General features: G+C 44.1%; 1 protein-coding gene and 1 long non-coding RNA gene across 2 annotated transcripts in view; one reads left to right on the top strand and one right to left on the bottom strand.

The window, feature by feature from the left end:
• COPS2 (COP9 signalosome subunit 2) overlaps positions 1–13,885 on the bottom strand; it is a 68,341-nt gene that overhangs the window by 1,063 nt on the left and 53,393 nt on the right. The window contains exons 11-12 of the mRNA XM_068275417.1: positions 8,220–8,302; positions 1,303–1,361 (exon numbers count right to left, since the gene is read on the bottom strand). Coding sequence (XP_068131518.1) covers positions 1,303–1,361; positions 8,220–8,302 — 142 coding nt within the window. The remainder of the gene's footprint in view (positions 1–1,302; positions 1,362–8,219; positions 8,303–13,885) is intronic.
• The window catches only part of LOC137563225 (uncharacterized), a 65,450-nt gene that overhangs the window by 15,341 nt on the left and 36,224 nt on the right, over positions 1–13,885 (top strand). The window lies entirely within an intron of this gene.

The raw sequence follows: 13,885 nt of genomic DNA, 5'->3' as shown, positions 1-13,885 counted from the left end.
GAGACTTGTATCCGCAAGACTGACTGCTTTGCATTAGTGCTACGCATGACGTGCAGCATTATCCCTATAACGCTGATTGCAACAATACATTAGCCGCAGTTTACTTATCCCTATGGACATGGACACTTGCCCCAAAAGGATCCTAGGAGCAATTAACTCCTGAGAATCATGGAACGGTTTTCCTAAAGGGTCTTTATGGTGGCCACCTAACTGCGTGTGTCTGTGTATGCATGTGAAGCGCAAGTGGAACATCAGCTGATGTGCACTAGACGGCCGTCAATTGCCACATTTTTAGAGAGGGGGGGGGGGGGGGGGGATAGGAGTGGGTTTTTCTATGGCTGTATTTATTGGATTGCTTAATAAAACTTTATATATGTGAGATTGAAAACACCTGGGATTTCCCCCCCCCCCAGGCAACGAGCAGCTGCAGAGTGCAGGCACCGCTCAGAGTTGGAAGATGCTATGTGTTACAACACCCCTCTTACACAAGGGAGAAGCAAGTTTCACAGCGCCCGCCTCAGTCATCGAGCCTCTGCATAGTGCAGAACACTTGTGACACGGTCAGGCTGAGCAGCGCTGCCACACAAACTTACAACTTGCGGGGAGAAGAGGAGTGATGAGCTCATCTGCAGCCATGCACCTGGTCCCTGGCTGAGTGTAACGCATGCCTGTCAGCTGTTATGCCCGTACAGGGACACCAGCACATCACTGAGGTGAGATCACTCTAAGGCTCCCTGCACACGTTTCCCATTTTTAATCGGGTTTTACATCCAATCCGATTTTTCAATGTTACTGCATGCTGCGTTTTTCCCTCCGTGTTTCTGTTGATTGCATTCAGGGAAAACTGGAATTGAAAATCGGAATCGCAAAATGGATTTGCAGTGTGCAGGGAGCCTAAGGTTGGCTGACCCGCTTTCCTACTACACACAATGAGTGCGCTCTCCTCTGATTTTTGTGTTCAATTTAATTTAATATGGAGATATGGTATTAGAACACAGCTTATGACAACCATGTTTAGGCCTCTGTACAGTTGAATAAGAATTTAGCATTTTATTAATCTGCATTCTGAGGAGGGATGGCCAAAGAGATGCAAAGAACTGTGTTATTTGCAACTGAGTTGTTGCAGGATCATGCAAATTTTGTATGCACATTTATTCAGATTGCACATGGCCCAATCAAATTCCATCTTGGCTAGATCTGGTGAGTATTACCAAGCTGCACACATCTTCATAATCCTGCATCACACTGATCACTCCTAGTTCGGAGTTAAGAAAAAAAAAATATAGAAATGAAATTACTTACTTATCCAATATGCACTGCACCAACAAACTTTCTACATCAGATACATCTATGTTAAGCTCCTAGACAAAAGGAAAAGAAAGAGAATTAGGCAGTTATTTAATGAAGCCATAAAGGGGAAATAGAAATATAACTATGCACCCCCCCCCTCCCCGCACACACCTACACAAGTGGGGTGCAAGCGGTCACAGAATGAATATATTCAAGCTAAGTATATGAGAACCTACAAAATGCATATAGAAACAAATTATCCAGAAATAAAGGGGAAAAAAACTATTTTAAGCAACTTTGCACTGAACTGACGTTAGCAAAATATTTTACTCAGACATTTCCTTGAATATTTACTTATTATCTGCAGTTGATAAATGAACAGAAATATTGATAAAAAGAGTAGCACTCATCAATAGGGATGTGGGTGCCCAAGCCTCAAAGGATCCTCACACCTATAGATCCAAAACGTGTAGAAAAGATGTTGGAGGCTGGCACTTCCAAACGTAGAAAAAGCTCTTTATTGAACCATTAAAAACAGCTGTATTACCACTGTTTTTAATGGTTCAATAAAGAGCTTTTTCTACGTTTGGAAGTGCCAGCCTCCAACATCTTTTCTACACGGTTGATAAATGAACAGACAGGAAGACAGCAATTAAAGTTTAAGCAGCTCAGAGCTTTTTCTGGCCTGGCAGGAATAAAGGAATCAAAAGGCACGAGTCCAAGTATTAACTTAGGGGGATTTACTATATATTTAGTAAAAACCATGCAGAGCAGTGAATGGAATGCTGTGCTGCAGGGCCGGGCCGAGGCATAGGCTGGAGAGGCTCCAGCCTCAGGGCGCAGTGTAGGAGGGGGCGCACAATTCATTCAGCTGTCATTCCTAATTGTGTTTTAAGCAGAAAGAAATTAGAAAAGGGGATACATAGCAGTGACTGCAAGCCAGATAACTAGATACTAAGGTGTTGGGGAGGTTGTGGGCCCTGTGGCGCCTCTTAGTCTAATAGCAATCAGTGTGTGACGGCCCGGGTGGCAGGGATGGAGGGGCGCACTTTGGTGTCTCAGCCTTGGGTGCTGGAGGACCTTGTCCCTGCTCTGCTGTGCCAATTAAGTTCCATGGGCAAAAAAGAAAGAAAGAAAAAAGTTAAAGCTGAAATGCAATAGCAGGTATCTTAGTGCTCCCCTATATTAGCCAGACAGATTTTACATTCTAAGATCAAACTCAGGTTAAATGTATAGAAATAAGTTTCTCTGTTTAAGTTACATTGATTATAATTGCATTTTCTGACTTCAAAGTGTCCTGATTGAACTGGGTGTCACTAAGGAGGCAACTATGATTTTTACAAAGTCAACATTACTATGGGTAACAAGCAGGTAGAATAACTACGCAAGCAGGTGGCCTGGATTCAACTGCATGCTATGCTAGACTGCAGTTCTGCTTTCACAATACATCTGAGATTTGGATCACATTAGCTTTAGCTGCTGAATTCTGCAGATAAAGTCTCTGCCTCATGAGCAGGCTTCCACAGAGTTAAAGGACAACTGTAGTGAGAGATATGGAGTCTGCTATACCCATTTCCTGCTAAACAATACCAGTTGCCTGGCAGCCATGCTAATATATTTGGCTGCAGTAGTGTCTGAATAACACTAGACATAAGCATGTGGCTAATCTTCTTAGATCTGACAATAATGCAAGAAACACCTGATCTGCATATGCTTGTTCAGGGTCTATGGCTAAAAGTATTATAGACAGATCATCAGCAGGCAGCCAGGCAACTGGTATTGCTTAAAAGGAAATACATATTGCAGCCTCCATAACCCCCTCACTTCAGGTGTCCTTTAACTTGTGTGAATGCCATGATCACAGTGGGGCGTTGTGGTAACAATGCACAAGACCTTACGCACGTTATTTGGCTTACTGCAGTCTAGTGAATCTAACAGGTTATCTGATAGCAGGAGACAGGTACTTTACTAAACAACATCAAAGATGTACAAAAGCATTGCTGCAGTGTTTGTTCAGCATGAAATCAGAGCTAAATGTCAAGCACATGACTGCCTGAAAGAAAAAGCTAACAAAGACATATGAAACCTTATCTTATTAAGTGTGTCACAATCGGCAATAACACAAGAAGGGGAAAGTTTACACTTGGTCATTCTTTTACAGTGGCTTAATGTATAACTAATGCAGTGTGACGCAATGCAATCCAATCTCTAAATATAGTACAAGGCAAAGACCAAATACATGAACATATATGATTTGCTTTCGGTGTACACGTCCTGCAGAAATGTACGATAAAAGAGCAGCTAAGCAGGGAATGTGCTATAGCTACTGTCCAATTACAGCTTTCTTTCCTGCAAATCATAATTATGCTATACTGCCTGTATAGAATCATAGTGAGGACTATAAATGGCCTTATTTAATGGGAACTCAAGACCGGCATTGTGCAAGAATTTTAATATAAATTCTTAGAAAATTCTAATTATATACGGTATGCTAGGTTACGTATTAAAACATATCTGACCCCCTTATATTTTTACTATTAGCACAACAGGATCTGCAGTTGAACTCCCAGATGAGTGTTAAACAGATGAATTTAAGAACTCATAAAATTGTGTGAAGCATTATAAGGAACTTGCTATGGCACATTCAAAATGACAAAGACAGCAAGTTATCAGCAAAGGGCAGGCAGCAGGGGCTGCCATGATAAAGAGCTGGCAGAGCTGCTGAGGCATGCCAAGTCAGACACCATATACACACATGTATAAGGCTAGGTTGTAAAAACAGGATTGCATCATGCGTTATACGCACGATGTGATGAATACAGTGAAGCATACAGTACATGAAAAGTATGCTTCACTGCAACTGTAAACATGCAAGTTATCAGATACCCCACAGCTTGCTTTGCGTATGCAGACAAATTCCATTGCACCATTACAATAGAATTGCATTGCAATTGATATGCAATAATATTGTTCACTATAAGGCCCCAGTGTGAACTTAACAATTGGGAAAACTGCTCAAGGGGAGCAGGACTGTATTGTTACATGCCAATGCCCGAGCCACTGCCGAGTTCCATGTGTCACACGCGTATAGACCAAGATTTTGCTTATTTTCTTATCGGTGGAGGGAAAAAGCCTTTGCCTCTATACTCTTAGCTATATACCCAGAACAAGCATGCAGATCAGATGTTTCTGACTGAAGTCTGGACTGGATGAGCTACACACTTGTTTCAGGTGTGCGATTCAGACACCACTGTAGAGTCAAAGTGATCAGCAGGATGCCAGGCAACTGGTATTGTTTAAAAGGAAATAAATATGGCAGCCTCCATATCCCTTTAAGTTCAAGTGTTCTTTAAATAGTTTCTTGGCGTTATTTCTTTCTTAGGGCCCATTTCCACTATCGCGAATTCGCATGCGTTTTTCGCATGCAAATTCGCATAACAATACAAGTGAATGGGACTGTTTCCACTTGTCAGGATTCCTATGCGTTTTTCTGTGCAGAAAAAATTTGCATGTGGCAGAGCCATCAGAATTCGCATACTGCTATGCGAATCGCATACAATGTATTTAATAGGAAATTCACATGAGGTTTGGGTATGCGAATTTTCATGCAAATTCGCATAGAAACAATGGAAAAGCACACCAGCACTGCCATGGTTAAATTTGCATACATCGTCATCCATGCGAATTCGCATGAAAATTCGCATGGACCCGCATGCGAATTTCGCATCCGCAAATTTTTACCGCGGCGTTTCGCACCGCACAAGTGGAAATGCAGCCTAAAAGTAAACCCGAGGTGACGTGACATGATGAGATAGAAATGTGTATGTACAGTGCCTAGCACACAAATAATTGTGCAGTGTTTTTTTTTTTTCTCTGCCTGAACGAGTTAGGGCCCGTTTCCACTTGTGCGGTGCGAATTAGTCGCGGAAAACGCAAAACGAATTCGCACACGTATGCGAATTTTACAGAGAGTTCGCAGGCGCTTTCGCATAGGTTAGTAAGTATGCGAATTTAACCATGTCAGTGCCTGTGTGCTTTTACATTGATTTTATGCGAAAACTCCCTCAAATTTGCGGTCAAATTAGCATACGAAAACACAATGCGAATTTCCTATTAAATACATTGTAAGCGAATCACATAGCGGTATGCGGTATGCGAATTCTGCAGGGTCTACCGTGCAGATTTTTTCTGCACAGAAAAACGCTCAGAAATCCTGACAAGTGGAAACAGGCCCATCCACTTGTATTGTCTATGGGAATCTGCATGCAGGAAATGGTTCACTCTAGTGGAAACGGGCCCTTGAAAAAAATCAGGTAATTAAGTGGCAGTTCCTGTTTGGGTCAGGACTGAGTCAGACTACAGTGTGACCCTCACTGATAAGAAATTCCAACTATAAAACACTTTCCTAGCAGAAAATGGCTTCTGAGAGCAAGAAATAGATAAAAAGGATCAATAGTTCATAAATTTTAGCTTTGGCGTACTTCAATGAATGTGTCCATTGGGCAAAAACAATAAAACAGTAAAAATGTGAACCGTAGATTTAGATAAAAATGAATTTTTAAGATATTTATTTTTTAAGAGAAGGAAGTTAGATACAATTGTTGATGGCATTAGTTTATTTTCACCTCGGGTGTAAATCTTAAGTTGGGGGATGGCGCAGGAATGACTGGGCAGACTGAGGACCAGTTGGGCTCTATGGTATCCAGAGCCTTCCTGAAGTGAATTTTTCACTTCAGATTTGCTTTAGGAAGGAAAAAAATCCCAAGTACAGTCCTGGCCAAAAGTTTTGAGACTGTCAAAAATATCGGAAATTAGAAAAGTTGGTGCACAAGTTTTTATAATAGCAATTTGCATATACTCCAGAAAGTTATGAAGAGTGTCCAGATGAATTGCATAGTCCTTCTTTGCCATGAAAATTAACCGAATCCCAAAAAACCTTTCCACTGCATTTCATTGCTGTCATTGAACTACCTGCTGAGATCATTTCAGTAATCGTCTTGTTAACTCAGGTGAGAATGTTGACGAGCACAAGGCTGGAGATCATTATGTCAGGCTGATTGGGTTAGAATGGCAGACTTGACATTGTTAACCATGGTGACCAGCAAAGAAACGCGTACAGCCATCATTACGTTGCATAAAAATGGCTTCGCAGGCAAGGATATTGTGGCTACTAAGATTGCACCTAAATGAACAATTTCTAGGATCATCAAGAACTTCAAGGAAAAGGGTTCAATTCTTGTTAAGTAGGCTTCAGGGCGTCCAAGAAAGTCCAGCAAGCGCCAGGATCGTCTCCTAAAGAGGATTCAGCTGCGGGATCAGAGTGCAACCAGTGCAGAGTTTGCTCAGGAATGGCAGCAGGCAGGTGTGAGCGCATCTGCAGGCACAGTGAGCCGAAGACTTCTGGGAGATGGCCTGGTGTCAAGAAGGGCAGCAAATAAGCCACTTCTCTCCCCCCCCAAAAAACATCAGGGACTGATTAATCTTCTGCAGAAAGTATGGTGAATGGACTGCTGAGGACTGGGGCAAAGTCATATTCTCCAATGAAGCCCCTTTCCGATTGTTTGGGGCATCTGGAAAAAGGCTTGTCAGGAGAAGAAAAGGTGAGCACTACCATTAGTCCCGTGTCATGCCAACAGTAAAGCATCCTGAGACCATTCATGTGCGGAGTTGCTTCTCATCCAAGGGTGTGGGCTCACTCACAATTTTGCCAAAAAAACACAGCCATGAATAAAGAATGGTACCAAATCACCCTCCAACAGCAACTTCTTCCAACAATCCAACAACAGTTTGGTGAAGAACAATGCATTTTCCAACATGATGGAGCACAATGTCATAATACTAAAGTGATAACTAAGTGGCTTGGGGACCAAAACGTTGAAAGTTTGTGTCCATGGCCTGGAAACTCCCCAGATCTTAATCCAATTGAGAACTTGTGGTCATTCCTCAAGAAGCAGGTGGACAAACAAAAACAAACTAATTCTGATAAACATTTAAAGAAGTGATTATGAAAGAATGAGTTGCCATCAGTCAGGATTTGGCCCAGAAGTTAAATGAGAGCATGCCCAGTCAAATTACAGAGGTCCTGATAAAGAAGGGCCAACACTGCAAAAACTGACTCTTTGCATAAATCTCATGTAATTGTCAATAAAAGCTTGCTTTTGAAATGTATGAAGTGCTTATAATTATATTTCATTACAGCACATAAACAACTGAAAGATATAAAAGCAGTTTAGCAGCAAACTTTGTGAAAACTCATATTTTTGACAGTCTCAAAACTTTTGGCCAGGACTGTATTTATTTGGAGGGAAACCTATGTCCCACTAACATATACAGTACATATTATTTGTCCTTACATGATTCAAAATCGCCCAAAATCATAGTGCATGGCCATTATTGTGAGTTCTACAAGCCATCTTGCTTATATTTCTAGGGAAAAAGTAGAGAGCCTTAAAGAGAGCCTAAGGAGGCATGAATAAAGAAAAAAAAAAAAAAAACATAATACCTGTTCCACGCCGCCTCCCGGATCAATTTGCGGCGATCCACGCCTCTCTCCGTAGCCCTGTTCATCCACCGATCACCAGCGGATAAAATCCAAGATGGCCACTACCCGGAAGTACTTCCTGGGTCACAGCTTAGCTGCCGATTGGAGGATATCTGAGACAGGGAGCGAGGTGACGGAGGTGGGGGAGTGAGGCAATGGAGGAGGCGGGGGGAGCAGGTGATTGATGGCTGGAAGGGTGAAAAGAAGGCAAGCGGAGGGGGAACGACAACAGAGCCCAGGGAAGACTGGCAGCGGGACCAGAAGGACACAGAGGCATGTCATTGGGCAGAGAGCATGCCTCTGTGTCCTATAACCTCTATAAAGTCCACCTCTGGTACTCTATCATTTTCTACAGTCACAGTTTGCATCATAAAATAATGTTTCTTACCTTTGAAATAAAAGGAATATGTATTCTGGTGTAAGGCTTAATTAATTTTATAAGAACTTGAGTTCTGATGTTTCGTAAAAGCTCTAGAGAAACAAAGACAAACAAACAAGACATCAATAAATGTACTGCCACGCTAGGAAAAAATATCACTGGTGCTACAGTGCTGCTATGAAAACAGAATAAAAAAAATTGAAAACAAAATACAGTATATTCTGGCATATACCGTATATACTCGCAAGCAAGCCGAATTTTTGACCCCCCAAAAGTGGGCCAAAAGTTGGGGGGTCGGCTTGCTTGCGAGTCATGGGTGGGTGGGTGGGTAGGTGCTGTCCCTCCCCGCTCCCCCCGCGGCCGCCGCTGCTATTACCTTAGGCGGCGCCGCTTCCTCTATCCCGGTCCTCCTCCGGTAACTACTAATTCACAGCAGCGTGCCCCTCGCTGCTGTGATGACGGAGGAAACCATAGAGAGCGGCCGTTACTATGGGAACCGCTCTCTATGGTTTCCTGCGTCATCACAGCAGCGAGGGGCGCGCTGCTGTGAATTAGTTACCGGAGGAGGACGGGGATAGAGGAAGCGGTGCCGCCTAAGGTAATAGCAGCGGCGGCCGCGGGGGGAGCGGGGAGGGACAGCACCTACCCACCCACCTACCCATACTGGGGCACTATGCTAGCTATATTGGGCACTATGCTAGCTATACTGGGGCACTATACTGACTATACTGGGGCACTATACAAGCTATACTGGGGCACTATACTAGCTATAATGGGGCACTATACTAGCTATAATGGGGCACTATACTGGCTATACTGAGCACTATACTAGCTAAACTGGGGCACTTCACTAGCTATACTGAGCACTATACTGGCTATACTGAGCACTATACTAGCTAAAACTGGGGCACTTCACTAGCTATACTGAGCACTATACTAGCTATACTGAGCACTATACTAGCTATACTGGGGCATTTTACTAGCTATACTGAGCACTACCTACCTATACTGGGCACTATACTAGCTATACTGGGCACTATACTAGCTATACTGAGGCACTACCTACCCATACTGGGCACTATACTAGCTATACTGGGACATACTGGGGGGATCACGCGGCCAGCGTTTCCTACCCCCGGCTTGTATGAGGGTCAATCATTTTTTCCTGTTTTTTGGGGTAAAAGTGGGGGGGGGGGGGGGGGGGGATCGGCTTACATGCGGGTCGGCTTGCTTGCGAGTATATACGGTAAGACTACTTTTTAACCCTTGAAAATCATCTGAAAAGTCAGGGTCGTCTTATACGCTGGGTAGCATTGATTCCGGGTGATACGCCCTATCCTGTTACCGACAGGCACACATGTGTGAGATCTGAGAGGCAGAGAAGGAGGTAAATAGGATACAAGGGTGGGCCAGAAGGGTGAAAGAGGTGTGTTTAATGGGCACAGCCCCATCTATTCTTCCATACCGCTCAGATGAACAGGTAGACAAGGAGAGCGGACCAATCCACTTAGAGAGAGGGAGAGTTGACCAATCCAAACAGTCAATCGCCTATATACTGTTATATACTTGGTACCACATACAGTACAGCACCAGTATCTGTTCATACATGGCACCAGTATATGATTTTTTTTTTAATTTTTATTTGGTGCGCGTTGGAAGAGGGGTAGTCTTATACGGCGAGTATATTCCAAACTCTATATTTTAACTGGAAGAGTTGGGGGGTCGTCTTATATGCCGGAATATACGGGTAATCCTTTCTAATTTATTGAAACGTGCTATTTTGTTATTGTTTTCCATGCACGAGTTACTTACACGGTACTAGAATCAATTTTTTGCACTGCAGTCACATGCAGTGTCCGTGACTCATGACATACTTATTAAATTAGTCCAAATCAACCAACACAGGGTTTGGCCCAGGGGGCCACCCATCATGTGACATGTACATTGCAGCATTGCAAAGAGTTGTCTGTCTACCATGTAAGCATTCAAGGTAAAGAGACATGTGATTTATATTTGTTGCAGGAGGCTCCTGGCTCAAAACTTGCATGAGTTAAATAGAACTCACAAGGAAGCCGATGTGCCGTTAAACCATGCATCAAAATAATACTAGCTAAATACTTACTAGCGTATATCCTCAGACAATCCTTGTGTACAAGTTGACCCCTACATTAGACCCTCTTAAAGTGGGATTAAACTTTTTTTTTTTTCTTAATATAATAAAAAAATGAATTCTATGCAGATTGAAATGTATATAAATCATTGTGTGTACAAGAGAAAAAAGACAAGCGCAGCACCCAGCGGGGTTGCAGGAAGGACCTCTACAATACAATCATATAACCCTGGAAAGGCTTCCCGATCTTCACTCATGTTGCAACATCAAGTGGGCGCGCTCACGGTCCAGCATGGATAATCAGAGCAATAAGAATCCAAGTGCAGCCTGGCACTATCCTCTGTTACATAACTTTATGTAGGCACCAAATTTTAACCACTTAACCACCCTGGCGTTCTATTAAGATCGCCAGGGCAGCTGCGGGAGGGTTTTTTTTTAATAAAAAAAAAACGATTTCATGCAGCCAACTGAAAGTTGGCTGCATGAAAGCCCACTAGAGGGCGCTCCTAACCAGGGCTGTGGAGTCGGTCCAAAAATCCACCGACTCCGACTCCTCAGTTTAGGATTCCACCGACTCCGACTCCACGACTCAGACTCCTCTAATTTGCATATTAGAATTTTGTTGATTAAAAGTATGTAACATGAAATTCGTCTCTTAACTGCCAACGCTTAGGAATTTTACAAGACAACTGAAGTGAGAAGGATATGTAGACTACTATATTTATTCCCTTTAGACTAAAACTAGTCCTTGGTAAGAGTACTTGTAAAAGGTACAAACCGGAACAAAGAACATCTATCAGGCCCTAGGCAATGTAAGTGTGGGTACATGTAAGAATGATGTGCAGGTACTCTGCAGGGGAATGAGGAGATTGTAAACAGACAACACCTCTGTGTTCAATGTGCACAGCATTCTCAGTGGATTCCCTGCAGCTCTGTGGGGAGTGCATATGTAGAGTATAGTACTACTGTGTAACAAAGTAAACCTGAGACAGATGAAATTAAAGTTTTATACATACCTGGGGCTTCCTCCAGCCGCCTTCAGGATAATCAGTCCCTCGTTGTACTCCTCCACCACCTGGATCTTCTGCTATGAGTCCAGGTACTTGAGCCAGTCAGGCGTAGTGCGCATGCACACACTCCGCCGCCAGGAGCATACTACACCTGTGCAGCACTATTGCGCAGGTGCAGAATGTTCCTGGCTGTGGGAGCGGCATGCGGCCGGACTGCGCTGACTGGCTGAATTACCAGGACTCATAGCAGAAGATTCGGGTGGTGGAGGACAGCGAGGGACTTATTAGCCTGAAGGGGGCTGGAGGAAGCCCCAGGTATGTATAAAACTTTACTTTTCATCCGTCTCAGTTACCCTTTAATTTGTAGTCACCAAACCAAATTTTAATAACCTATCAAATTATTTGATTTCATCAGCAAAGGGAGTGCGTACATTTGCATAAATCAGCATCAATGCGGAATTATTTCCATCCCGTTGACCATCTCTATTAGTGACATGGCTACACATCAGGCTTTATTCTTACAGCATAGATGTTATTTAGTATATATAAGAGATTCCTGTGTACACATCATATATACAGTCACAATCAGATATGTATATCTGACCTTAAAAATACGGGGACTGCTTTATTGAAGCAGCACAAGTAACTAATTTTGATTGGTTTATTTCATTTTTGTGGACAAAGCACAGCTTTTACTGTATATATACTGTATATATACATTATTTTTAATGACTATTATCTGAGAAATAGAACATTTTATCATATTTTCTATTTTAATTACAGTTACAAATTCATTAGGAGTCGGAGCATTTTTTCCCGACTCCGACTCCAGGCACCCAAAATTGCCCGACTCCACGACTCCGACTCCACAGCCCTGCTCCTAACCCATATTTCTGATCGCCTCCGGCGATCCGCAGTAACAAGGAAGGCCGCGATGAGCGGCCTTCCTTGTTTCGTTTTGCTCGTCGCCATGGCGACGAGCGGAGTGACGTCATGGACGTCAGCCGACGTCCTGACGTCAGCCGCCTCCGATCTAGCCCTCAGCGCTGGCCGGAACTGTTTGTTCCGGCTGCGCAGGGCTCGGGCGGCTGGGGGGACCCTCTTTCGCCGCTGCACGCGGCGGATCGCCGCGCTGCGGCGGCGATCAGGCAGCACACGCGGCTGGCAAAGTGTCGGCTGCGTGTGCTGCTTTTTACAGCGAGCAAATCGGCCCAGCAGGGCCTGAGCGGCAGCCACCGGCGGTAATGGACGAGCTGAGCTCGTCCATACCGCTAAGGTGGTTAAGTACCCCCTTAAAGAGACGTTGAAGTCTCAAAAAAAATTAGCCCTAACTAAACCGCCTCATTCCCGCCGCTGTAAACTATCTAAATCCCCGCTAACTCGCCCTCCCTCTCCCCTGCAAAATCCACAACTTTCTTGGTCGTGGATTTTGCTGCCCTGTGCGCTTCCGTGTGAGGCAGAGCTATGAGCTTCAGCTCTGCCTCTACACGCGTATGTCAGCGGCGGATCTCTGCCTCTCCCCTCTCAGTGAAGGAAGACTGAGAGGGTCGGTGGAGAGGCGGCGATCCGCGCTGACAGACGCTCTGAGAGGCAGAGCTGTGGCTCATAGCTCTGCCTCTCACAGACGCGCTGCCCGGATTGCCCCCCAGGGAGTTTTAGATAGAGTACAGCGTAAGGAATGCAGCGGTATAGTTAGGGCTAACATATTTGTTATATAAAAAGACGTTTTGCTTGAGACTTCAGAATCTCTTTAAGGACCAGAGATCGCTGGTACAAGAAATGGCGGAACAACGAGGAGTACCGACGAATCGCAGCACATACCCTCCGCAATTGCCATCACTGCCGCAGGTCGGGAACCTGGGCCACCCACTCTGCCATCTCTATGACGGCAGAGTTCCTGTGAGCTGGTCAGGAGCCGCTTTCATTGGCTCCTGACCCTGCCCATCAATGTAAGCCGCTTACGTTGATAGACAGGGTCAGTAGCCAAAGAAATTGGCTCCTGACCTGCTCACAGGGCTCGGTCGTTTTAGAGACGGAAGAGCGACTGAGCTGCGGCAGGGAGACAGCAGCGAGATCGTCGAGAGCGACGAAAGTGGTGACAAAGCACAGCGTCTGTGTATTGAAATCTACGCCCTGGCAGCCAGATAGCCATCAAAACAGGGCATAGCTTTCAATTAACACGGTCCTTAAGTAGGTAAGAGCTTGCACACAGTACGCATGACATCATGCTGTAAAGTGTGACAGGTAGAGGGAGGTGGGAATGAAAGATGATGCCCCCCCCCCCCCCCCCCCTAATAATTATTATTACACACAATGTACCTGTTTGAACCTAAAGTCCATTATTTCTGAAGTCGGGAAAGTGGAAGTGTATTTCTCTACAATTGCAACATTTGGAGCGGTTTTAGAGATTGTGTTTTTTGATGCAGAAGCGAACTCATGGATGCTCAAAGTAGAGTAATATATTGGTGCCAGGCTATGGACACAGGAAAAAGTGTTACAGAACGTTTATTGTGAGGATGACAAATTTTTATTTTTTATTTTTTTAAAAATAAGTA

The sequence above is a fragment of the Hyperolius riggenbachi genome, chromosome 3, assembly GCF_040937935.1.
Source record: "Hyperolius riggenbachi isolate aHypRig1 chromosome 3, aHypRig1.pri, whole genome shotgun sequence".
In the NCBI taxonomy this organism is placed as follows: Eukaryota; Metazoa; Chordata; class Amphibia; order Anura; family Hyperoliidae; genus Hyperolius; species Hyperolius riggenbachi.
The sequence above is the reverse complement of the archived record's forward strand: the minus strand, read 5'-3'. Positions and strand labels throughout refer to the sequence as shown.